At 50.7% G+C, this 27,281-nt stretch overlaps 1 protein-coding gene across 1 annotated transcript in view; it reads right to left on the bottom strand.

The window, feature by feature from the left end:
* LOC116953178 (protein crumbs homolog 2-like) overlaps positions 1-27,281 on the bottom strand; it is a 147,242-nt gene that overhangs the window by 33,093 nt on the left and 86,868 nt on the right. The window contains exons 6-12 of the mRNA XM_076074856.1: positions 24,331-24,513; positions 23,807-23,920; positions 9,239-9,634; positions 7,592-8,227; positions 5,662-6,311; positions 2,699-2,864; positions 715-1,732 (exon numbers count right to left, since the gene is read on the bottom strand). Of these exons, the coding sequence (XP_075930971.1) occupies positions 715-1,732; positions 2,699-2,864; positions 5,662-6,311; positions 7,592-8,227; positions 9,239-9,634; positions 23,807-23,920; positions 24,331-24,513 (3,163 nt within the window). The remainder of the gene's footprint in view (positions 1-714; positions 1,733-2,698; positions 2,865-5,661; positions 6,312-7,591; positions 8,228-9,238; positions 9,635-23,806; positions 23,921-24,330; positions 24,514-27,281) is intronic.

Genomic DNA, 27,281 nt, shown 5'->3' with positions numbered 1-27,281 from the left:
TCTACAATCTTGTCCCTGACATCCTTGGAGAGCTCTTTGGTCTTGGCCATGGTGGAGAGTTTGGAATCTGACTGATTGATTGCTTCTGTGGACAGGTGCCTTTTATACAGGTAACAAGCTGAGATTAGGAGCACTCCCTTTAAGAGTGCTCCTAATCTCAGCTCGTTACCTGTATAAGACACCTGGGAGCCAGAAATCTTTCTAATTGAGAGGGGGTCAAATACTTATTTCCCTCATTAAAAGGCAAATCAATTTATAACATTTTTGACATGCATTTTTCTGGATTTTGTTGTTATTCTGTCTCTCACTGTTCAAATAAACCTACCATTAAAATTATAGACTGATCATTTCTTTGTCAGTGGGCAACCGTACAAAATCAGCAGGGGATCAAATGCTTTTTTTCCCTCTGTATTTATCACAGAATGTTTCAACATTGAATCGTTTGACGAGAGCCTTATCATTTTTCCCAGTGGTAGCACTGGCTCCAGAACGAGGAAGCTAAAAACCCATCTCTGGACGTGTTTTCGGAACCGTGAATTCATTAATTAGATGCGCAATGATGAATGACCATGCGGCGCATGCAACTGGATTGACTGATACGTGACAGTACGAGGCTGTCGTCTGTCCGTCTGTCCATCCATCTCTCCGTGTGTCTGACCCTCTGTCTGTCTGCCCATGTGTCCGCCCGCCCGCCCGCCCATTGCGTGCACTCACTCGCAGTAGGTGCCCGTGAAGCCCAGCGGGCACGCGCACACGAAAGCGCCAATGCCGTCCACGCACGTCGCGCCGTTGACGCAGAGCCTGGCGCCGCCCTCCCTGCACTCGTCCCGCTCGCGCTCGCAGTTCTCCCCCTCGTAGGCGGGGAGGCACTCGCACGCGTAGGCCCCCGGCAGGTCCCGGCAAGTGGCCCCGTTGGCGCACGGCCGCGACGCGCACTCGTCCACCTCCGCCTCGCACGCGTCGCCGCGCCGGCCCGGCGCGCACTCGCAGCGGAAGGAGTCGAACGTGTCCACGCACGTCGCCCCGTGGGCGCAGGGCGCCGCGGCGCACACGTCCTCGCCGACGCAGCCCCGAGCCGGCGGGCGGGCGCGCCCGTCTCGGTCGGCCAGCTCGAACCGCTCGGGCTGCGGCCGCCGCAGCCGCAGCTCCGAGTCGGGGAGAAACGGGAGGTGCAGCCCGCCGATCTCCGCGTGCCCCACGCAGCCCCGGAAGCGGCCGGCCCGCCCCCCGCCGGCGCCGCCGCCGCCGCCGTCTTCGTTCCGCGCGAGCGGGGCCCCCCCGACGCGCACCGCCGCGCCGTCCCTCCGCAGGAAGTTGAGGCTGCCCGCCGCGCTCCGGCTGATGGCGACGCTGCCGCCCTCGCCGCCGCCGTCGCTCGCCGGCGGCGGCGGCGCCTTGTCCACCGTCATGATCCAGCGCGAGAAGCGGGCGCCCGGGTCGCTCATGGACAGCACGATGCTGTGCCAGTGACCGTCGGTCACGGCGGCGGCGCCCACCGTCTCGGCGACGCGGTCGCCGCTGCGCAGCCAGAAGCGCGGCACGGAGCCGGCGATGTGGAGCCGCATGGCGTCGGGCGGGCTGGAGGCCTGCAGCAGCGCGGCGTTGGCGCCGCGCGTGCGCACGTGCAGCGTGACGTTGGTGAGGTCGTGGAGCGGGCCGTTGCTGCTGCCGCCGTCGCTCTTGTAGCTGAGCTCCACGGCGGTCGCCGCGCCGAACGTCACGTTGCTGACGCCTGTGGCGGCCGGCGGATGAGAGAGAAAAGAGAGCGACGCCGTGTTAGGCGGCCTCAAGCGCCGAAGCCACGGTGCGGCACCGTGGCTTCGGAAGCGCGGCAAGACGGTCGGAGGTTTCGTGAGTTTGTGCCCGGTTGTGTGTCGGCTCGGTTAGTCGTCCCTCCAGCGTCTGTTACATCACTGCTGTGGCTCGAGGTTGCGAGATGAATTTCCGTACTGAACCCGCCATCCCTTTAGAGCGGCACCTCCGATTAGCGCGGTTGGCTACGTACGGTGGGAAATAAGTTCAACATACATACATACAATCGCTGTCATCAGGGGTTGTGCTATGGATTGATTGGCTCTAGCTATGAGAATGTGGAGTTTCCAACACTAGTTCAGGGCAACCGAGTTAACGGAGCAACACCCATTTTAAAGCTTTTACAAAAATGAAAAATAATATTCTTGATTGTATTTTTGCTCGTTATCATGGGGCTAAGCGGTAGACAGCAGAGGTCAGTGCAGAAAAACCTCCGCTGTACTGTACTTCTGTGTGTCCATGTCTGTGCAGCTTGCATTGACCAATTTGCACCGACTCGTGTGGATTGGCAAATGGCTGTCACAGGAACATTATCACCACCGCCGTGAAGCCAGTGGCTCAAGGAGTACGAAGGCCGCTGGAAAAAGATGTACGCACGTTGAACTTGTTTCGCACCGTACGTAGCCAACCATGCTAATTGGAGGTGCGGCAAAAGGACAACAAACTGAACACTAAAATACGTTTTAAAGAATTGAGTTTTTTTCCATCTTGATGTAAAAATGCACAGCTCCAGTGGCTTCCGAATATCGGAAGGAAGAGAGTTCCAGACGGCTTCAGAAGCGCATCTGAAAATGCGCGATGCAGTGACCATCTTTGTTCGATGGATATATATAAAGATAGAGGAGGGTTGGTGAGGATTGGGGGGGGGGCGGTGGCGATGCCTCACATTCAAAACCGTTGTGCACATCATGGCAGAGGCTGGAGGCCGGGCAGGGCCAGAGCGCGCACCACAGCTGCCGCTCGCACGTCTTCCCCGCGTAGTCGTGCGGACACTCGCACGTGAAGTCATTCCACGTCACAGTGCACGTGCCACCGTGCATGCACGGGGAGGCCTGCAGCGAACGGGAGAGGGGGAAACACAACGGTCGGATCGATGGCTCGTGCGGACGCAGCACACGCGCGAGACGTTACTAGATGTCATCCCGAGCGTCTGTTAAGGCCAAAATAAAAGAAAGGAAAACACACAAGGCGAGAATAAGGATTCTGTGTCGGTGTTGGTTTGCAAGCGAGCACGGCGCTTGGGGGGGGGGGGGGGGTCAGGCCAGCATCGGAGCCTAAATAAACAAAACAAAATCCACCAGGCACAGATTCAGGACTATTAAAATAACGCAATACAATTATGAAAGTTGTGTATATTCGTGTAGAGCACTGACACACGCGAGGATCTCATCGGTCAAGAAAGATGGAAAGCAAATTAAATGTAGTGGGTTTACTCCCCGACACATCGGGATGCTGAACTAGTTACTAATTACAGCGATACCTTGACTTTCGTCCACTTGACTTCGGCTGTTTTCATTTATCGCCACAAAATTCCTCTCTCGTCCGATGTCATCACAAACCTTCCGCGACGTTCGCGCCACGCGCCGTCTTTTTCGTTCAGTCTTGGAATAAAAGTCGTTCAGTGGGCATCTCTTATATTTGTGTTTATTCATATATTATTAACACGGTACTTATTTCTGTGATTATACTGTCAACGATTCATCGTTATGTTTGTGATAACAGTAATACTACAGTGTTCATGGTTATTTTCGTGATTATAAAACACGTGTACAGTATTCATACTGTGCTTATTTTTGTGATTACTGTAAAATACTTATTTTTGTGCTTTCATATATTCATAATGGATCCTAATTGTGGTGATAGTAAAGCTAAAAGAACCCATAAGGTTCTCAATTTGCAAGAAAAGCTTGACATAGTCAAACTTAATGAGCAAGGCATGTTCCATGCTGATATAAGTCGCAAGCTAGGCGCACCTCGCACAACAGTTAGTACAAATCTTAAGGATAAAACTAAAGTGTTATATAGTTTTGATTTAAAGCTTTCGTGACTGCAGGGATTTTTTTGGTGGTGCTAACGTTAAAAAACCCGCCACTTTTTTCAAATTTTCTTGCTGTGGTTTTCACACCTGATGATGATTGCTTGTGTTGCAGTCGAAACGTCGTGAGAATTTAATTGTTTTATATTTTTATTATTTTATTGTTTCCCTTCTACGTGACTTTACCGAAAGAACCAAGAATATGCCATATAGTTACTGTAGTTATTTGCACGTGCGTTTTTATATTTACTGTAGTTATTTGCATGCACGTTCTTCGCCGGCCAAAATAAATTCGCAAGGCTAAATAAAGGCTCTGCTTTGACATTCGTCCATTTGTTGACATCCGTCCACGCTCTGGCGCCTCACCAGACCAAAGTGCGAGGTGTTCCTGTAGCACGTTGTGTTTACATCACACAACCTTACTAATCGGCTGTGACGGGGTGGTGGTGGTGGGTTAACGACACGTTTGCATTCACGCGATCTACACTCCAGAAACATTTCATCCGAGAAGCAGGAAGAAGCACAGCAACAGGCCTGGACGCACGCATTACTGGCTCTGGCCAGTAGAAGGCGGGATATGAGCACGCCTTACACATATATAAGTACCGTTCTCATATAAGCAACATTCATACATTACACTGGTGGGAAGAAGGCAAACGGCAGCCTCTGATAACTGAACACTTCGGATATAAGCACAGCTGGCCTCACTGCAAGGGGTGTGCTTTTATCCAGATTCCACGATACGAAACTGGACGGCAGCCCGTATTAGACACCGGGTGAGACTTCCCTGTTAGCTGCGTCCGACCAGTCGGCCAGATGGCAACTGTGGGTTGTAGCATCTGACTGACGATAGGAAGGTTTCAAGATTAAATCTAAGCTCAACTGAGCCTCTTATCCCTCCAGCGTCAATTATACGAGGAGCACGTTGTGTGAAGTCAACGGGTGGCCACCGTATGCAGAGCCTGGCCCCTGCCACGGGAATATGGAGGGGGCGATCCCGACTCCAGAAGTTGACGACTCCGTGGCCGCAGCTGCCGAGCGGCAATCCCACCCTCTCCGGCGGCGTTTTTTCGGGTGCTGACTTCCGCACGAAGCTCCCGGCCCTCGGAGCCACACGTGGGACATCGCGCAACAAACGATGCTTGGTACAACCCCCAAATAGACACCGGTGGAGCTCTGCAGCACAACTGCGAAGACAAGCGCGGTCACCTGGCGCTACCCTAAAGACGGCGGCACGAGTAATCGTCGCCGAAGCCTCTGCCACCGTTATTCGCAATCGCTGTTTCTCCTTTTCCCGCGTTCGTCTTATTCAAGGGAGCTCCTCTCATCAGCACCCCTTGAGCTGTCGTGTCCCCGCGCTCGTGTGTTTTATTATCCCTTAGGGGCGCGGGAGTGCCAGCGGTTAGCGCGCTGCTGCGCTACGGACCTGGCGACGCCAGTTCAATTCCCGCTCACGGCCACCGTCAACGCCCGCGACGAATAATCTTGACCGGTCCTGGGCCTCTCCTAGGTCTACTGAGCCGCAAATGAGTACCTGACGTGCTGCGTAAACGTCGCCACTGGGGGGGACAGGCGGCCGGGCGCGCTGCTGCCCGCCAACCCCGCCGTGTGCCGTGCCCGCCTTCGTGGGTGCTCGCAAACAGCACTTGCCCCATAAACGTCCAGCAAGGCTATAATCCTTGTGGGATCTTTGTCTTACATCCGTTAAGGGGAGTTGGCCCAGCGGTTAATGCGGCGCAGTCCGATCCAAACGAGCCAAGCGTGCGACCGCGAAACAAAATAAAATGAAAACCCTCACGCGTCCGTGGCCTCACCCGGCACGTGTCGTCGCTGCCGCAGCCGGGCTCGACGTTGTGCAGCGTCGCGTTGCCCCGGGACGCCGACCTCGCTTCCCGGCCCTCGACCTCCAGCGGGAAAAACTCGAGCGCGAGCCCGTTGACGCGCACGTCCTGCAGGCAGCCCTTGAACTGGCCGGGAGCGCCGGGGAAAGCGGCGTCGGCGGGCAGCCCCCCGACGAAAACCCGGTCGCCCGCCGACAGCGACACGGGCGTCAGGTCGCCCACCGCCACCGTCTCCCCCGAGATGGCGATCGTGGTGCGCCCGAGCGGCGAGACGCGGACCTCGACGAGGCGCCGCTCGCCGTCGCCCAGGTCCGGCATGGCGCCGGACGAGGCCGTGGTGCTGGTGCTCGTGGTCGCCGTGGTGCTGAGCTTGCGGCGGCCGTCGGTGCGCACGCTCACGAGCCCGGCCTCGAGCCACACGCTCGCGGAGAGCGCGGACGAGGAGTTGCGCAGCGCGAGGAGGAGGCCGTCGGGCCGGCGCGTGCGCACGAAGGCCGAGATGACGACGGACGACGAGGAGGCGGCCGAGGAGGATGCATCGGCGTCGCCGCCGACGAGGTTGTTCAGCTCGAACTGCGCGTAGCTGCTCACGCCCTCGTGGGAGAAGGTCGCCATCGCGTACTCTGTGCGCGCGCGGGAGGAGACGAAGGACGTGAAACGCGAGGGGGCTTTAAGGCCCTCGGCCGCGAAGGGAGCGTGAGCGTGCTGTGACTTGCAGCGCGGTGGTTGAGCACGGTGGGGGGACGAAGCGAGACGGTTCGTCGACTGGTCGATCCAACCCTCAACGCGGGCGCAGAAATCAACGGGGAGCGTAATGGAACCGGCGACCGTGGTCGTAGCACACCCGATATACTCCGGCGAGCGCCTGGTGTCGGGTGCCGGATCATCGGTCGACCCGACTGCTTTACATTGAATTCTTTCAATTACTGGGTGCTCCACACCCGATATGATGGATGTGCTTTGTATAGGAGTAGAAGTGGGAGGCTCAGTTGTAGGACGAGCAGCTCGCAACCAAAAGGCTGCCAGTTAAAATCCTAAAAGGAGGGTTCACTCATTCCATCATCCCTGTGGGGTCAATAAAGTGCATACCACTTCGTGGGTAAGTCAACAGTGGTTGTTCTATGGGCTAGACTCTTCCCTTGCCACAGTAATGGGGAATTTCCAGCTCTGGCTCAGGGATGCAGCTAGGAGATGAGCAGGATATCGCTTTGACTTTTAACTTTGATCAGTAGTAGGAAATCGCACTTTGGACATCAGTCTAAATTAGTCATAACTTTTTGGCCACCGCAAGCCTCTGTCAGAAGTTTGCAATGTGGTCTGGGATGTGGAGACTTTTAATGGAAATGTGTCTTTGTTGTGATAAACTTAATTGTTGTTTGTGCCTTTTGTTTCTAGTGCATTCCTTGATTTGTTTATTCAATTTGTATTTTCTGAAGGGGTTTTCATTTGCTTGGCAGTTATAAATAAAATGATTTGGCCCCTACATATACAAAGAAACACCCTTTATTTTAAAGAATTTGGATGCTGTAAATGTCCACGTGATGATAAGCCGCTTCGTTGAGCTATTATTTGTGATGGCCAGGTCGCTTCTGAAAAAGAGCTGTATAGCTAGCTCAGTGGGCCTTACCTGGTAAAATACAAAATAGTTTAATAGTTCACACATATATATAAAATTAATGTACAGCGTTGTGGGATGCACTTCACACGAACGACGCTGCACAAAATGAAATGATTAGTTATTATTAAAATAACACAACCTTTGCAAATGGCAAGTGAGTCGTGTACTTATCTAAGAAAAAGGGTTGTTTATCCTAGTCGGGGTTGGAGCGTTCCGTTTCAGAGCGGCCGGCAGTCTATGATTAACATCACGACAACACTGGGACCACCGTGAACGCTCGCTCACCTTCCGAGCAGGTGGGGCCCGCGTAAGGCGGCCGGCAATCGCAGGCAAAGTGCGTCCACAGGTCGCGGCACTCCCCGCGGCCCCCGCACGGGTCCGGCGAGCACTGGCGTGCCTCGGGGCAGTCCTCCGCGGTGGCCACCGCCGAGCCGGCGGGCATCCGGCCGGGCACCAGCAGGCGCGAGTTCAAACGCACGTCCTGCATGCAGCCGGTGAAGTTGGGCGGCGCGCTCCCCGCCGGCGTCGCCTCGCCCCGCGCCAGGCCGCCGATGTGCACGTCGGACAGCAGGCTGGCCGCGTCGGCGGTGCCCGGCTCGATCGGCCGCCGCTGGACGCATCTCCCCGGGGGGCAACCCTGGCCCTCCACGCTCACGGAGAAGTGGTCGTCGGCGGACACCCACAGCCGCCACCACGTGCCGTCGGCGACCGCCTCCTCCACGTGGAGCGACGCCGTCACGATGCCCCAGCTGAGCAGGGAGGCGTGCGCGGAGCCTCCGCGCAGCTCCACCAGCAGGAGGCTGCCCGAGTTGCCCAGGTGGGCGATCATCATGTCCGGCAGGGTGGTGCGGAAGCGCAGGGACAGGTTGACCGCGGAGGCGACGGCGTCGTCGCTCGTGAAATTCAGCGCCTCGATGTCGTCTGAATGTTCGAGTGACGACAAGGATTTGGCCATTTACGGGATGCGAACAAAAAAAAACCTCATGATTCAAAGCGCCGTGACTGGGATTTCATCTCGATTATTCTATTCCAACGGATCTGCTGCAGGCCAGGTAAAGGAATCACCTCAGAAATTGCAATGTTTATTCATCCCGGAGAAATCTCATGAGCTATGAAGCTCTTTTTCGCAGATATCCAGCGGCAGTTAGAGCCATGTGGCACAAGGTCTACGCAGCTTCAGCCCATGATTAATATTATGTTGCCAGTTAAGGGAAATGTTGCTATGGGGCTTTAACCTATAAGTCATTTGCAAGACATCTATCACTAAGTTGGTCAATTTGGACCAATGACGCCAGTGCACGTGGCCTAATCGAATGTCGCCGGATCTTTAACGTCCACCGTGAAGCAGATGATGAATCCACAACAAAACTGAGATTTGTCTTTAAGATAATGCAAAGTGGTGGGGCAGTGATTAGCGCACTACCCCCCACACCTCCCGAAGTTCCGTACCCTGAGTTCGATTCCAGGCCCCAGCAAACGTGAGTGGTGAGAACCGGTCCTGTGCACCCCCTCCACAACCCACATACATCCTTTGTATGTATGTTGAACTTCTTTCGCACCGTACGTCGCCAACCGCGCTAATAGGTGTAGGTTGGTGAGGTGGAAGGACAACAAGCTAAATACAAAAAGCAGTTCTAAAGAAATGAGTTTCCAACCTAGATATAAAAGCTCCAGTGGCTTCCTATTATGGGAAGGAAGAGCCTTCCAGACGGCCGCAGAAGCACATCTGAAAACGCGTGGCGACGTGGTGACCGTCTTTGTTTGACGGCTCGCCAAAAGACCACCGAGGATAACCGGAGTTCGCGTGACATTCGTGACAGACACTTTGTGTGTGTGTAATGACCGCGACCTCACCGCCTATTCATTCGGCGACCTGGCAAGCAAACGCAGCTCAGCGAGCGCCGCGCGGACGCGGCTCCCCGGCGATCTCACCTGCTGGCGGGATGGAGAGCGTGACGAAGCCGCTGCCGTCGAAGCCGAACGTGGTTGGGAGGGCACAGTCGTCGCCCGTGAAACCGTGCCCGCAGAGGCACACGTGGCCGTGCACGCCTCCTCCGAGCGTCGGCACGCACGTCGCCCCGTTCCGGCACGCCTGCCCGCCGTCCAGGCACCCGGTGAGCGGCGTCTCGCAGAGCGTGCCGGCGAACGCGAGGCCCGGAGCCGGCGTGGTCGTCCACCGCCCGGCGTCCGGGTCCGAGCCGGAGTAGGAGTCGAAGTGGACGGCGTCGGGGCAGAGGCAGCGGAATCCGTTGGTCTCGTCCACGCAGGTCCCGCCGTTGAGGCAGGGGCCCGAGAGGCACTCGTCGACGTCCTCCCGGCAGAGGCTCCCTGGGGGCGATCGTCAACGGCGAAGGGCCAGCGAGAGCGTTATTATGCCGATGCAGGCTTGAAGTCGAAGGCAAAAGGCGCAGCGCCGCAATTGCTTTTCCTCGTGCCAGGTTCTGGTGAAAAGGCCTCCGCTTATGGGGAGCTCTGCGTTGTTCCCTCTCGAGGGTGTTCTATATTTCACGCTGCTTCAGACATGGGTGTGCCCACACGTGACCCCGCCCGGCACGCGACCTGCCGATAGATTAACTGTGGTGCACGCAATTACACTGTTGGGTGGACAGAGGCGGGTGGGAGTGCGGTGATTTAAGAAGTTTGACCCATTGTTTAAACTGCCGCCCTGGGAGACCGAAATGACAACCTCTGGATTGCAAGTTCAGTGTGCGAACCTTGGCACAGCAGCAGCATCTCCAGTGTGCGTGTGTATATGCGGTAGTGTAGCGGTTAGCGCGCTGCGCTATGAACCTGGCGACCCGCGTTCGATTCCGGCTCACGGACAACACCAGTGACGATTAACTGAACCGGTTCTGGGCCTCCCCTAGGTCGACTCAGCCTCAAATGAGTACCTGGTGCGATGTGTAAATATCGCCACTGGGGAGACAAAGTTGGCCGGGCGTGGTGCTGGCCACCCACCCCCTCGTGTGCCGTGCCGGCCTTTATAGGTGCTCGCTAACAGCACTTGCCCCTACAGTCTGTTAAGGCTATATGGGGGATCTTTGTCTTTTGTACCTATTCCTCTACCGCATGCTTCTCAAACTTTGTTCTTCCGCGGACCGCTCAGCCGATGCAAACATTTCCAGCGGACCACCCAGCCCCCACACCCCTGGTGACAAAACGCATTCACCTCTCTCTCTAAATACCACTCCTACTAAATTACTTATATTACCACAAGATAAAAAAATACATTTTTTAAACACAGCTATACGGGGTTTATTCAGGGGGGAAATTTACATCTTAGAGTTAGGGTAGTTTAATCGGAGTAGTTTGTCTAATTTCATTTGTAAATTAAATATAAGTTTAGATTTAAAGCTTTCGTGACTGCAGTAATTCATATTCTTAGTTTTTTCGGTAAAGTCACGTTGAAGAGAAACAACAAAATAACAAAATATATATAAAAACAATAAAAAATTCTCACGACGTTTCGACCATAACTCAAACGGTCATCATCAGGTGTGTCGGTTTGCATAAATGTATTTTGAAAACGGCATATTTATTTATTTATATATATAAAAATAACGTTTGCGTCACGCGCAACGATTGGCTGTTTGCCAGGACTAGTCCATCTATTTTTTGAAAAGAGGAGGGGGGAGACGAAATTTGTTTTTATGTATGCTGTCTGAAAGGCACTGTAAGCGTGAACAATCAATCAAGAACTGAAATGATTTATCAAATCTTTCCAATGATTGCTAAGATAGAATCCATCTTCTCGGTTGAAATTGTCTCTGTGTTTGTATATGTGGATAGCCTCATGAACGAATCTCTCATGGAAGCCAGATGGCTTACAAAGAACCTCCGTCTTGGAAAAGTCAATGGCATGTGAGCCTACTGAATTAGAACAATGATCTGCTACGGCCGAGGTGTTGGTCCTACCGTGTTTAAGGTCTGCTTTATGTTCACGAATGCGGTCCGAGATATGGCGTTTGGTTTCTCCAATGTAACTACTACCACAGAGGCAACTTAGTTTGTAGACACCAGGGTATTGTATGTCCGGAATCACATCTTTTACAGACGGAACCAGATCACGGATTTTATGTAATGTGTTGAAACGGACCTGGATCTTGTGTTTATTCAAGATTTTGGAGATCCAGGTCCGTTTCAACACATTACATAAAATCCGTGATCTGGTTCCGTCTGTAAAAGATGTGATTCCGGACATACAATACCCTGGTGTCTACAAACTAAGTTGCTTCTGTGGTAGTAGTTACATTGGAGAAACCAAACGCCATATCTCGGACCGCATTCGTGAACATAAAGCAGACCTTAAACACGGTAGGACCAACACCTCGGCCGTAGCAGATCATTGTTCTAATTCAGTAGGCTCACATGCCATTGACTTTTCCAAGACGGAGGTTCTTTGTAAGCCATCTGGCTTCCATGAGAGATTCGTTCATGAGGCTATCCACATATACAAACACAGAGACAATTTCAACCGAGAAGATGGATTCTATCTTAGCAATCATTGGAAAGATTTGATAAATCATTTCAGTTCTTGATTGATTGTTCACGCTTACAGTGCCTTTCAGACAGCATACATAAAAACAAATTTCGTCTCCCCCCTCCTCTTTTCAAAAAATAGATGGACTAGTCCTGGCAAACAGCCAATCGTTGCGCGTGACGCAAACGTTATTTTTTTATATAAATAAATAAATATGCCGTTTTCAAAATAAATTTATGCAAACCGACACACCTGATGATGACCGTTTGAGTTATGGTCGAAACGTCGTGAGAATTTTTTATTGTTTTATATATATTTTGTTATTTTGTTGTTTCTCTTCAACGTGACTTTACCGAAAAAACTAAGAATATAAATATAAGTTATTTAAGAATTAATGTCCCGAAACAAATTATATAAAACATCATGATTTCCAGATCAACCTGCGCGTTTCAATTACAGCCACAGCGGACCACCTGGAGGAGCGTCGCGGACTACCTGGTGGTATCGGGGACTTCTGGTAGTCCCGGGGTCCTCCTAGTGGTACCGAGGGCTTCCTGTATGGTCCCGGGGAACTCCTGGTGGTGCCATGAACCACCTGGTGGTACCGGAGACCACTTGGTGGAACCGGGGACCACCTGGTAGTACTGGAGATCACCTGGTGGTACCGGGTATCTCGTAGTGGTACCGGGGACCATGCTCTGACAACCACTGCTCTAGCGCAATCAGCATTGGGTCCTCCGGATCTCCACTGATTGTCTTGAGCCAGCAGTGTACGGTCCCAATGATCATATCAAAAGACCAGTATTTAGATCTTACAATATAAAGTGTTACTTATTTACTTATTCCAGAGGAATGATGGCTTAAGGTATCCAATAAAACAGGATTTTTACTTCTAATCTTCTGATTTTGGGGGAGCCAATAAAAAAAAAATTCCACCCCCAATGTTATTCCGATTGTGCAATTGACGTAATGTCAGAATGCCCGCAGGAGTGTGTATCACCTAGTATTAGAAAACGGTCCATGGAAGATGACTTCAGAGAACTACTTCTGAGATCCCTTCAATTAACCTCATTATCCTCACGCTAGGTGGAAGTGCATTTTTAAAATACACTTTTCTCATATAGAGTTTTTAATTGCATGGCAGTGAAAGCAATATTTGTTTTCATCGTTAAAGCTATAATTTAGCCAGCTCATGTGAAATACATAATTTTGCGTGATGTTTTTTAATGTACAATCATTGGCGCCTGGACTGGGCCCATCCAATCGCTCCAACTAGGAACCCAGTTTAATAATGGGAGGCTGAAGAAATTCGATTCGAAGCTATGCGCTCGAACTCTGACCAATGTATGTATGTATGTTGAAGTTCTTTCACACCATGTGAACCTCATGGCGGGACCCCGGGGTCCCATAAGCCCCCGGCTCTCGCATAAACATTATATTATAATGTAAACAATAACTTTTCTATTTTTCACCAATGGGTTTTAAGGATGGTGGCAAGTGTTGTCTTGTTAAACTATGCCTTTAAAACTGAAAACTACTTACCTGCAGTACCTCTATTTAAATACACTATCGAACAAATAATTTACACCCCTCTGTCAATCATCGTGTTTCTCAGTGTGGATTTGTGAACACACTTTGTAAACAGTACATAAAATGGTAAGCGTTTCCAATGCGCTGTTCATATTGTAACAAGCGTTTATACCAATGTTACTCTACAGAGTAGTGGGTCGCCGCTCCTTTTATCCGCATTGATACGAGCGGTATGTGGGGACTATGGCTTAACCGCAAAACAAAACCTATCTGCACAGATGCATACAGACAAGGGAAGTATTATCAAACAGGAGTAATTAACGGTGCAACGCATCTAATCTGTTAAATATCTGCAGGTAATGGGATTGTCATCGATTGATCCTGGCTGCAGACATTGGTAGGTCACAAATAATAATGAAGATAAGAGAGCAGTTTCACTGTATTATGCATACCGTTATGCCAAATAAAGGACTTAAGTCGTGTAGGCAGTTCGAGCAGTTTTGGATAAGACTTATGATCCTGCCCATACTCGAGCAAGGAGTGCATTCACTTGTTCAGCTCTTCTGCGCATGCGTCCTCGCCGCTGCGCTTGGACATAACATGACAGCAGAATGATCCGCGCCAGGTGCGTTGTGGCGTTTATGTGCGCGGTGGGACGGAGTCGCCAAAAATAAATTTATTAATTACGATTTTGACTTCCGTTTATTCGGGACCCCGGGATCCCGCCGTAAAGTTCACATGTAGCAAACCGTGCTAATCGGAGGTGCCAGGCCATCTGGATAATGTGACCTTTGTTTAATTGTTACGGTCTGAGGCTGGCTTATCACGAGACTAGTTTGTACAGATGATCACTCGTCCGCCCACGCTGTTGCTGCTGTTCGTTTAAGCCGCTCTGGCTGGGTGTGCAGTCTCTCTCTCTCTCTCAAGCTGTAAGCGGGGCCAATCTGCCATTGGCAGGCTCCCTCAAACACTGCCAGTGTCAGCCACCGTGAATAAACTCCCACGCCAGCGTTAAACGCGCTACATCTGTTTCCTTCTGCGAATGGAGTTCCAATTATTTCTCATGCGAGATCCTCAACAGGGGTAGAGCGGTGCGGTCGCCACGGTGGCGAGATCTTAACGACCTCGCCTGGTATACAAGAGGTCATGGGTTCGATCCCGATCCTGCCGCCTGTGTATTTAGAGTGTTCTCCCCGTGGCCGTGTGGATTTTTTCTCTGGTTCCACCAATTTATCGCTAGACATTTAGAAACACGCGTTTAACAGTGTTTGGCTGCTCTAAATGACCACGTGATAAGCCACTTCGTCGGGCTATCATTTGGGGCCCAGTCGCTTCTAAAAAAGAGCTATGTACGTCAATGGGCCTTACCTGGTAAAATTAAAAATAGTTTAGTTTTATTAATTAACCTCGCGACCTGAGTTCTATTCCGGGCTGCGTTGCCAAGCTGAAGTACTGATCAGCACCAGTGTGGTGAGGTATGGTCAAACACCTCCCACCCCCGCCACGATGGATATACAACATGCGGACACGCTTTCATTCAGCAATGGATTGACAAAGTGCTCTAAATTGTAGTTAAAGTCGCATGTTTACTTGAATTCAAGTAAACATCGCAATACCACCCTAGCCTGTTGTATGAGGGATGTTCATCTCACGCAAGATGGGGAGGGGGGGGGGTGGTCGGCATGCCAATGCGGCTCTTTAAAGGGCCGCCGCTTAATGAGCGTTTTTCGCGTGCATTGCGGCTCTGGCAACATTGCGGGGGGGGGGGGGTTACCGAATTGGAACAGAGTGGCTCTTGTTTGGGTTGCCGACCGCCCGACCCCACCCCCGATCTAAGAATTTCAGAAAAGAGTTTTACTTTATCGGTGGAAAAAAATAGCAACAACGGCACCACGTTATTACGAATCTGCTGTCCGTTGTGTTCATCAGGGTTGTGCCGCGTGCTGTTGGGCGCGATGTCCGACGCAGAGAACGCGATCCGCTCCAGTTAGTTCCTCAGGAAGCTCCCCGGCACGTGGAGCTCAAACGCCGGACATCGTGCCGAAACGACGCGCGGTACGACCCGGACGCGCGTCGCGCAATCGCGCGGGCGCACCCCGGCGGCGCAAACCTCCGCGTGGGTCAGCCAGCGGAGCTCTCACAGAACGCGTCCGTCCGTTCGTTACCGACGACGAGAGCAGCGAGACGCAAGAGGAGCAACGACGGCCGTCCCGTTAACGCCATCGCAGCGGCGGGAGCGGCAGTCCCGTCGTAGCAGCGTCCTGCTGGATATCGGCGCCGTTCCTTCATCCGCACCGAGACCGCTGCGCACTTTGTCGAGGGTGGCGGCGTCGCGCGCGCGCGCGCGTCAGCGCGCTGACAGCATCGGCGCCGAGACAGCACGGCCGCGTCTCGGCGGTGGTGACGTTCACGAACGCAAGCGCGCTAATGCGCTTGCGAAGCTTATTAACGGTATAAGAAGCTTTTGCCGAGCACGAAGAGGTGTCACGGCTGTTCCATTTAGTTGCATTTATTTGGTATAGCACCTGTGCGCCATTCGGCTCTTGAATCGGGTGCAACCGCAACGAACGTAAAACACGAACAAGAAAACATCTTAAAGTGACTATGTGACTGTGCAAACAGAAGATCCAGGAAAAAACACATCAAAATATTCCTGAAATAGCACCGTACACCAACGCCGGTGGGCGGCGAAACATCACATTCAAACGAGGATGTATCCTTCCCTCGTATTTATTCGTCAGCATCATCATCAATCTCGGACGATGATGCCGAGTTCATTTTAGTAAATAATTTAGAGCCAATTGTCAATCCACTGCTGGATGAAGGCCTCCCCATTCCCCTATGCCATTACAGTCATGGGAATTGTGTGAGCAGACTGAAACCAGCACCGGCCAGTGTGCATGTCAGTATTGACCTAAGGAAACTATTGTTCTGTCTGTATCACATGTTTTGCTGTGCGAACTTATTACTTGTATGGCTGTGACCAAGATAATTGACACTCATGGGCCCTATGCGGATATGCAGAAACTGCAGTTTCTAAATTTTTTAAGTGTTACGGAGCTTTATTATGTATCAAACTAGATTCGAAGCTTTATTATTATTGTAACTAACTGCACGACACAAACACTTAAAATTAACGCATTTTACTTTTCTGCACACGACGTATCACGCAATTAATTGCGTTCAATCCTCACGGTAAGTGAGTTGCGTTTTGTTATTAAGCAGACGACGTTGTAGTCCGGTCGCCCCTCACGCTTTGATCCGCCGGGATTAATCTGAACTCACCGAGGCAACCATCGGAAACTTAATTCTAAACTTCATTCTAAACAACTTCATTCTAAACTTCATTGTAAACTTCATTCAAAACTTAATTGTAAACTGCATTCTAAACTTCATTCAAAACTTCATTCTAAACTTCATTCAAAGCTTCATTGTAAACTTCATTCAAAACTTCATTCTAAACTTGATTGTAAACGTCATTGTAAACTTCACTCTAACTGGGTAACACAAATATCCGCGGCCGGAATCATTCCAACTCGGCCTCGACCGACTCGCACAGCTCATCGCACAACACTGACCGAATTAATGCGCCGCTGAGCGGCAACAAGTGACACAAACAAACAAGCACACACGAACACAAAGCAAACACAAAAGCTGTTGGCTTCACAATTTCCTCGTGCCCCCTTAAGCCTCCAACCCTAAGCGGCGCTGCACCGCTGTGCACCCACGTGAATGGCACAAGCTGAGCGTCCCCAATTATTTTACTGCCGTAGCAACACAACAACAACCGCCATTCGCCACTAAGTGGCGGTGACGTCACCACGACGCTTGTGCCAGGCCATGTGCACATTGAGGCTACGTGGAGTGTCGAACGCCCGCTGGCAGGAGGTCACGGGGCAGACCCAGCAGGTGCCACGGGACGACTGACTGAGATGACTGGCTGATGCACCACCTGTGCCCCCTACTGTGCCAACCTGCTGTGCTTTAGCCACCCGCCGCTCCGCTCGTTGTTGTGAGCGTCGCTCCTCCGCCCTCCGTTGTTGTTGGAGGGCGACTGCCTCCAATTGCCCAGTAGCGTCCTTCACGAGCCTCCTCCACAGAGGCCGATCTAGACACCGCTGGTACCAGTCATCGGCAAGTCCACTCAGCCCCACGTCCTCCTGTACCACGTCACTCCATCTCTTCTCTAGCCCGTGCCGCGCCCGTTTAGCCCCCTCGATCCGGCCGAACAATAGCTGTTTCGGCATGCGGTGGCTGGGCATGCGGGCTACATGACCCAGCCAACGAAGCCTTGCCTGCCGGAGGAGCTCACCGATGGGACCGTGCCCAGATCTTTCAAGGATTTGTGAGCTCCTCACACAATCCAGCCTGGTTAAACCCAGGATGGATCGTAGGCAGGCCAGCCTAAATGTTTCTAACCGGCGAAGATGTTCCATTAGGGGGGTCCACGTTTCGCAAGCGTAGAGAAGGGAGAGAATGACCGTGGCCGAGAAGACCTGAAGCTTAGTGCGGAGCGACAGACCAGGTAGCTTCCACACAGCGTTACGCAACCGATGAAAAGATATTGCCGCTCGACTGATTCGGAGTGAGACCTCTGCTGTTAAACTGGAGCCGGTCATAAGCACACTGCCCAGGTACGGGAAATTCTCCACTCTCTCCACAACTGCCCCATCACTGATTGGGAGTTGTGGGGGTGGAGTGTCCGATGGTACAAAATACCCAGGCAGGTGCTTAGTTTTGGTGGGGCTGATGGTAAGGCCCCATCTCTTAGTGGCATGCTCCAGTCTCAGCAGCAGCGTCTCCAACTCCTCCTCTGAATGAGCAGCTATTACCAAATCATCGGCATACATAACGTGGTTGAGCAATAGGGAGCCATCCCTTGACCGCACCCGGGCATCGATCAGCCTCCCATTATATCTGTACCATATGGAGATTCCCCCGGTACAGCTATTGAAGGCTTCACGAACTACGTGGTCAAAATAGATGTTAAATAATGTGGGAGCCAGAGGACATCCCTGTCGCACCCCAAGGTGTACAGGGAATGGCTCTGACTCCCGGCCACGTAGTTTTACCCGGGCCCGCTCACCATCATGAAGGTCCTTAATGATCGTGAGCAGAGGGTCAGGGACTCCAAAAGCACGAAGAACAACCCAGAGCCCAGGCCTACCGATGGTATCATAGGCCTTGACCAGGTCAATAAAGCAGAGATGTAGGTCTTGCTGGAATTCCCTACACCTCTGCTGTAGCAGACGGACAGAAAATATGGCATCTGTGCAGGACCGCCCTTTCCTGAAACCGCATTGGGGCTCCGCAAGCCTCTCCTCAGCGTGCCTGGCAAGGCGATGTTGAATAATCCTTGCCAGGACCTTTCCCGGCACACGCACACACACACGCACACACGCACACACACACGCACACACACACACGCACACACACGCGCGCGCTAATAGGATAGCGGTGGGCCCCCAGCGGTCTCCATGGCGACGGATACTCGCCGCCCGCGCGCTCGCGGGGCTATTGAGACGGCGGGGCGTGGGGGGGGCGTGTGTGGGGGGGGGCGTGTGTGGGGGGGGGGGCGTGTGGGGGCGGGGCGTGTGGGGGGGCGGGGCGTGCGTGTGGGGGGGCGGGGCCATCACACAGTGGTCGCGCGCTCCCTCTCCTCTCACTCGCTCATGGGCGCCGCTCGTGGTACTGAGCGCAGCCTCCTTGCGATGGCGACGGGCCCGCGAGCGAATGGGGGCTTGTGATGATGGGGGAGCAATGGAACCACGTGCGTCGCGACCACCGGTCCCACACCCCACACCCCCCCTCAATGTTTGAATGCTGTAGTCTGGAGCGGTTCGCATCGCGGGTTCGTGTTCCCGCTCGTGGCCACCAACGACGCCGACGATCATCTGAACCAGTCCTAGGACTCCCCTAGGTCGACTCAGCCTCAAATTAGTTCCGTGATGCGACGCGTGAACATCGCCACTGGGGGAGACAAAGGCGGCCGCGTGCGGTGTTGGCCGCCCTTCGTTGGTGCTGGTTAAAGGGCCGTCCATAAATGACGTCACGCGATTTTTGACCCCCCCTCGTCACACGGCGTCAGACCCCCCCTCAAATATGACGTCACAAAGCTCTGCCCCCCCCCCCCCCAAAATAAAACGTGCTTCAAATCGCTTTAAACTATTGTCATTGTAGTGAGTATTTAATGTGGCGCTGCACTCTGATGTTGTAGGAAAAAAACATTAAAAAGTCTAATTAAGTAGAACGTGTCTATATTTAAAGTTGCGCATTTTGATGTGACGTCACATTTCTGAAACCCCCCCCTCGTCACACATCGTCACAAATGTCTGACCCCCCCCCCCCCAGGTGCGTGACGTCATTTATGGACGGCCCCTAACAGTATTTATCCCAACAGTATGCTAAGGATATACGGGAGGGGGATCTGGCTGTCACCTGATGAAGCTGGTCGTAATTACTGGCGAAACGTCGTAGTCAGATTGTAAATGTTGTGGCTTGGCTCTCCAACACACCGATTAGTGCTGTACTATTATACACTACACTATACACTACACTATACACTAGTGCTGTACTAGTATACACTACACTATACACTACACTATACACTAGCGCTGTACTAGTATACACTATACACTACACTATACACTAGTGCTGTACTAGTATACACTACACTATACACTAGTGCTGTACTAGTATACACTACACTATACACTACACTATACACTAGAGCTGTACTAGTATACACTACACTATACACTAGTGCTGTACTAGTATACACTACACTATACACTAGTGTTGTAATAGTATACACTACACTATACACTACACTATACACTAGTGCTGTACTAGTATACACTACACTATACACTACACTATACACTAGTGCTGTACTAGTATACACTACACTATACACTACACTATACACTAGTGCTGTACTAGTATACACTACACTATACCCTACACTATACACTAGTGCTGTACTATACCCTACACTATACACTACACTATACACTAGTGCTGTACTATACCCTACACTATACACTAGTGCTGTACTATACACTACACTATACACTAGTGCTGTACTAGTGACGAACTGGCACGTTGTTTCCGTGAGAACCCTTACTAGTTGACTGTGTCGGGTGGTGGCGGGTTTTAACGACACAACATTTATATATTTACGCGTTCTAACCCCCCAAAAAAAACCTCTATGAAGGAGGCTTGCGTTATCCTACGCTGTATTGTTACATCGCAGGATCGTGCGACGGCCTTCATCCAGCTAGTGGATTGTTGATATTGTATGACACACCTGCTTGTTTGGGGGGGGGTGTAATGGTCAGCACGCTGCGCTATCAACTTGGCAACCTGAATTGAGTTCCCTGCCACGGCTGACATCAGTGATTGAGATGTATTGGAACCGGGTTCGAAGCTTCGGCTTCTCGTACCCGCATCGACCAGCTTGGTGAAGTATGGCCAACAACTATAATTCGCTATAGATGTCACCAGTTCAGACATCACTTGCCACTAATGTTAGCTGCGGTTCGCGGTAGAACTCAGGCCTACAGGTCTGTACCACATTACATGAAGAACTGAACCATTCTGCCCTCTCACTTAAAACAAATATATATTTTTTTCAACATTCCTACTTGTATAAACAAATGTTGAGCAGACTAATTTATATATTAAAAATAATAATATTAATCTCCGTTCATTGCATTGCCACTGCAGACGTATCGTGTTTATCATACCTGAATCTGTGCTTAATGGCATTGTTCAGTCACCCAACAGCCTTGCAGATGGCACAAATGGCGTGAGGCCTATTTGAAATTTAAGCTGTGAAACGGTCTGATGATGGCTGCAACAGCAGCAAAGCGATCCTCGCTCGGGTCAGAGTCACCCCCCGACCTCGGCAGAGCGCAGCGCGGAGTGTAAACTCCAGACGGAGCCAAAACGCGACGATCTGAACTCTACCCATCCTCTTCGGTTCTTTCGGTAAAGTCACGTAGGTAGAAACAATATAAAACAAATCAAGATTGATCGCAACTCTCCCAATACGCTCGGCGTGTCCAAATGGGCACGCCCGTGACGTCGACTGCGCGCACGGGGCCTTGAGTGTGACGTCACTGGGACGCTTTAAATCTGGGAGGTCCCTTTTGTTTTGCCTTTTCAGCAACAGTTCAGGGCCAGGAGACCTCCTGCGCTGTGCCAGGCGGCAGTCGGGGCTGGCTGGCTTTTGTGGCCCATCGCTTTTTGTATTCGGAGCCCACTTGTAGTAAGTGCGCGTTATTATGTTTTAAGGGCAGGTCACGCAGAGTTTACTGCGAGCGTCACTGGCAGACCTGGTGTGAGGATGGCACACACGGGCTCACGCCCTATATCACTGGGCCCTGCCCAACGAATAATAACGGTCCATTGAGTGTTTCTAAGTAGGCTTTCACGAGCGATATTAAAACTCTTAATTGGTTTCATTTTGGGTTAGGTCATGTAAAACGTGTGTGTGTTTGTAAACCTTGCTCCACTTGACGCAGCCAAGTGATAAAAGTGTTACACGAATAAAGTGTGCCCAATATATTACTGCTTCAGCACGTCCACTGGTGTTGTCGGAGAGGAATCTCACAACATTTCAATCTATGAATCGGCAGCGTCGGGTGGAGGAGGCTTTTACGACACGTTTTACTTTTTTTTTTAAACGACCTCACCCAAACGAAACCAATTATGGAAGTGAATTTCTCCCGAGCATCTAAATAACTTCAGCAGACACGAGGAGCCCAGGGTAGAGCATACAGGGTACAGAGCAAGGATGTAAACACGTAAACATCGAGGGCACATTTCGACGCCGAGCAATGAAACTAAATCAAAACAAGAACACGAGCTGGACAGATTTAGCAATGACCCTTAACCATGCAAGGGCCAGAATCTAAGACACGGTAATATTGCAAGGTATAATTAGCACCAGCCTGGTTATGTAAACTCTCTACACGGCAAAACTGCATGCATGGGGGTGGCGTTCCGCGCATCAGTTTGAGTCCATGAGTTCATGAGTGCTTAAATCCTCGCATGCTCGTGAGTGCAACGAGGTCAAGCTTTTGCAAGAGGATTAAAAACCAACCCTCCGCTGCACATGGGCGCACACACGGGGCTTCATTTGTCAACTCAACAAAACAAATTGTCACACGGCATTGACAGTGGCGCATGAGCCCAGATAACATCAAATGTCAATGACACTGACCCAAAGAGGCACAAATATGGAAGAGATGACGCTTCAAGCAATGCATGTACACGTATGTATATATGTTGAAAACATTTTTTGCACCGCACATAGCCAACCATGCTTATTGGAGTTGCGGAAATGGCCCTTCTTCTCTGCTATAAACGACGGCCATTGTGTGGAATGTCACTAATTATAGATATAATAAGCCTTTTGCCCGTCCAAGGACGGGTGTATTGCAGTAAATATGAAACTTGAAAGCGAAAATCAGACCGCGACGTGATATTAATTGCATTTTATACGTGTGCAATTTGTAAGGGCGCGGTGACACAGACCTATTTCATTTAAAGGTTATAATCCCTTGTTCATCATGACGTCCTTTTTACTTTGATGTCTCAACAGCGTTGCGGAGATCGTAGTGAGGGTTGTAAGTTGACGCCGAGAAACGAGGCGCCTCGGCCCTCCATGTGGAGTGACGTCAGCCGCTAATTATTATTAATGGTGGGGAGTGTCCATTTGGAGGACGTCAACAGTTAATGATTATTAATGAGGGGGGCTGTTGGATGTGGAGTGACGTCACTTGCTCATGATTATTAGTGAGGGGGGGGAGTACTCCATATTGAGTGACGTCACCCGCTCATGATTATGAATGAGAACGTCACCTGTACATGAATATTAATGAGGGGGGCTGGTCGATGTGGAGTGACGTCACGAGCGTTAAGAACAGACATTCCTGGGTGATTATAGTAGGTATTCCCATATTTAGGGCAGTGCTATCGATGAATGTGTTGGGTTTTTTGTTCCTTTATCACTGGATATGTTCTGGGTCATTGGCAGACTGAAGGAGGCAATTAACTCCTAGCTACAGCTGCCGCGAGAGGTATTGTGGACGTTGTGTTCCGGTGGCAGATATTAACTCCCTCGCATGGTACACAGGAGGTCGTGGGTTAGATCCCAATCCTGACACACATGTTCTCCCTGTGGTCTTGTGTATTTTTATCGGGGTCCTCCGGTTTTTCCCTACACATTTAGAATTAACATCATACGTTTAGAGTATTTGGCTGCTATACATTTCCACATGATAATCCACTCTGTTGAACTATTGTGTGGCCAGGTTGCTTCTGAAAACGAGCTATATAACTCAGCGGGCCTTACCTGGTAAAATAAAAAAAAAGTTTAGTTGTTAGTTTAGTTTAATATTTTGTTGCTCGCTGACCCAGACAGACCAGGCTGAAACCAAACCGCGGGTGGAATCCGGTTTGCGCGGAGCGTGCGTACAAACCTGTGAACCCCGGGGCACACTCGCAGGAGAAGGAGCCGATGTTGTCGATGCAGGAGCCCCCATTCAGACACGGCTGAGATTCACATTCGTCCAAGTTCACCGAACAGTTCTCTCCTGCCGGACATGCAGCGGGCACGCTCGTTTTAGCAGGGAATTGAATTAATTATCATCATCATCATCATCAGTTTTTCATCACGATCCATGGGCAGATAGCTCGTAGGTGTCCATCCAAAAGTAGATTGACTAAGGGCCGTAAACTATTATTCTTCCGTGCTTATTAAGTATGTACTGTATGGTGGTCCTGAGCAAGACAACCAATTGTCCCAGCGATCGAAGTACGTGGGCCTGCGCCTTTTGGAAGTTGCCCATGGATCCTGCGGCAGCCGTCCAATGTCGGCCCGCGGCGTGAAAGCCGACGGACAAATCCGACGAAGATCAACCCAACACCGGCACGGCACCGCGTCGGAAGTATCTATTACGGCGGTTGAACGATGGCGAGCGAGGTTTGTCGTCTGGGCCCTCACCTGTGGTGCCTGGCAGACAGCGGCAGGTGAACCCGGAGGCATTGGCGTAGTGGAAAGTCCCAGGAAGCTCGGAGAGTTTCCCGTAGAAGTCTGGCTTGGAGAGCTCGATGCACTGCCCTCCATTCATGCAGGGCTCATCTCCACACTCGTTTACGTCCTCCTCGCACGCGTCGCCCGCAAAGCCTGGAGGGTTTGATTGGTGTTTATTACGAGTGCTAGGGCTTTTAAGGCCCGTCCAAGTGAGGTTGCTAAGGTTTATGCACTAGCGCTGCGTTAGTCCGATTATTCTTCCGTCCGTCTATCTGGAACGATCAAGATCACGATGTCATCACTGCCAAAGCCAGTTTAACGCCGTAGGCTTTCGCGACCAATATTATAATTTCATAATGAAGGTTTTTTTTAGAGTTATATTGCGTAAATATAAATGTGTCGTTAACCAACCACTACCGGGCAAGGCCAATTAGTAAGGTTTGTCACGTAAACAAAACATGACAATTCGTTACTCGTACAGCACACCGGTGTGTTGGAAAGTAAACCCATAACATTAACATTTTGCATTTATATTTATGTGCTCTAACCCAAAAAACCCTATTATGGATAATATTGGTCGCGAAAGTCAACTACGTGTTAAACGGATACAGCATTGATTTGCCTGTGTAGGAATCAATGTTCTTGTTCTCACTTTGTCGCGTGTTAAAGGGGCTCACATGATCCGTGCAGCTCCTCGTGGCCACTAACATTGACATACAGTAAGTGTTTTTTTCTGTATGTACTGTATGAGAATTGAATCTCGAATCAAAGTGCGAATCTGAATCATAGCAATTCGTCATGCAAGTACGAATACCCAGAGATATTACGCACATGGACACGTGTAAAATCAGGAACATAATTGTGGTTAATTAGTTTGATTTATTTCCTTGCATTTTTGAACGTGGCTCTGAGACTCGTTTATGATATTAAAACCACGGAAGCATAACATTGTCCAACATGTAAAAGCTAATGAAATTAATGAAAAATCAGTTTGCATGTGCCAAGAAAAATATATGGGTTCTTGCTCGCCACGATGAGTCGCAGCATGCCCCTTCCTCGTGCTGTGCATAGCAGAAATTTAATTATAACTGAGAGTCAACCTGACGTTTCTGCAGAATGAAAGCACCCGCCTCTCCCATTTAGTGATGTTACATAACCTGTGTTATTTTGCTACGTGCTCATGCTAAATGTGTTTTAAAAATATTTTCGAGAGGAAAACAGCTCACGATCGCGTAACAGTTCGGAGTTGTACGCCCTCAATTCGGGGACCTATTGGAAGCACTTGGGGCTCACTGCCCTCCTACCACCATAGGGGCAATGATCGGGAGCAGCAGATTTTCAGGGGAGGGGGAAATGAGGGAGGAAAGGGAGAGGGAATAAATAAAAACGAAGCTAAATAAATTGTTTTATTTTACCAGGTAACGTCCACTGAGCTATATCTTTCCATTTCAGAAGCGACCTGGCCACAAATGGCAGCTCAACGAAGTGGCTTATCACATGGAAATGTATAGTAGCCAAATACTCTAAACGTGTGTTGATTCTAAATGTGGGGGGAAAAACCGGAGGACCCGGAGAAATATCCACACAACTTCGTGGAGAACATGCAAACTCCATATATGCTGGTGTCAGGGTCGGGATCGAACCCACGATCTCCGGTATACCAGGTGAGGGATTTAACATCTCGCCACTGCGGCACACAATGTAACCAATAGTTTCACGAACCAAAACCGAAAATAAAATCACAGAAAATCGATGCCCGAGTTTATCAATCTTGTTTTCCCCTCGGAGTGACGGTCATCCTGGGTTTGCAGAAAGCTCGCGCTTAACGTTGACTGGTTGATTCCTCGGCACGGGCTACCATCAGAGGCGAGTGGTATCTAAATTGGCCCTGGGCAACACCTTTACCAGCCCAGCAGTGACCAGCGAACAGAAGTATGGTCAAACGATCCCCATGGCCTTCATCCAGCAGTGGATTGACCAAGGAATGTAAATATTATCTATTGGTCATATTCACCGTCTCGTGTCAACAAAATAAGTGCCACTTTGTTGGTTGCTCAATGCAAACACTAGTCCCTGCCATAATAATGTGGAGTGGAGACGTGACTTGCAAGCGTTACAACTAAACCTACGGCGGCAAAATGAAATTACAGAACACGCATCATCACCATCACAATGATGTTCGAACGCTTGGTAAAAAATATCTTAATATTTTGTGCACGACCTTGGGTGATCAGCAGTGGCTCATAACTCTCGAGGTTGAGGAGGCAACAAACGCCTACTCCCATTTTTAAGCCTCGGGCGAAGCATTGAATAACCAAGAAAGAGAAAAATTACGCACGTGCATAACGTCGGAGCGTGGTGAAGTATGGTCCACCGCTCGTCGAATAACCACGATGGTGTTCATAGATGCCCTCACCAAGCAATGGATTGGCAAAAACGGGCTGTTGCGTGAAGGTGATGTACGACAAATGGGCGGTGGTTTTAATTAACACGTTCTCGGTCGGACGGGCAAGCGTGCGTCAGAGGCATGAGGGCGCCGTTTGTCTGGTTGATGCCCAGCATTGGTTCATTTCCCGCCGAGCGTTGCCTTCACACTCCTAATCATGAAATGTAACCATCCTCACGACGTCACACCACCTATTTAGGTTCCAGGACTGAAGGACACGTTCAGATTTCTGGCAACTGCCACTGGTTGCACCTACGAGCGAAACTCCCGGACCCGGCTTTGAAATGTTGTGGATTGTTCTGCGACAGCGACGGTGCTGCTGCCGAAGTAGCAATATATTGGCACGTTTGTTCATCACGTGACAACTTTATCAATTAGCTGTGTCAGGTGGTGGCGGGTTTAACGGCACATTTATATTTACGCGATCTAACCCAAAAAAAAACCTTTATCATGAATAATATTGGTTGCGAAAGCC

This window comes from Petromyzon marinus, chromosome 50, assembly GCF_048934315.1.
Source record: "Petromyzon marinus isolate PM22_M1 ecotype Great Lakes invasive population chromosome 50, UKy_Petmar_22M1.pri1.0, whole genome shotgun sequence".
NCBI lineage: Eukaryota > Metazoa > Chordata > Hyperoartia > Petromyzontiformes > Petromyzontidae > Petromyzon > Petromyzon marinus.
The sequence above is the reverse complement of the archived record's forward strand: the minus strand, read 5'-3'. Positions and strand labels throughout refer to the sequence as shown.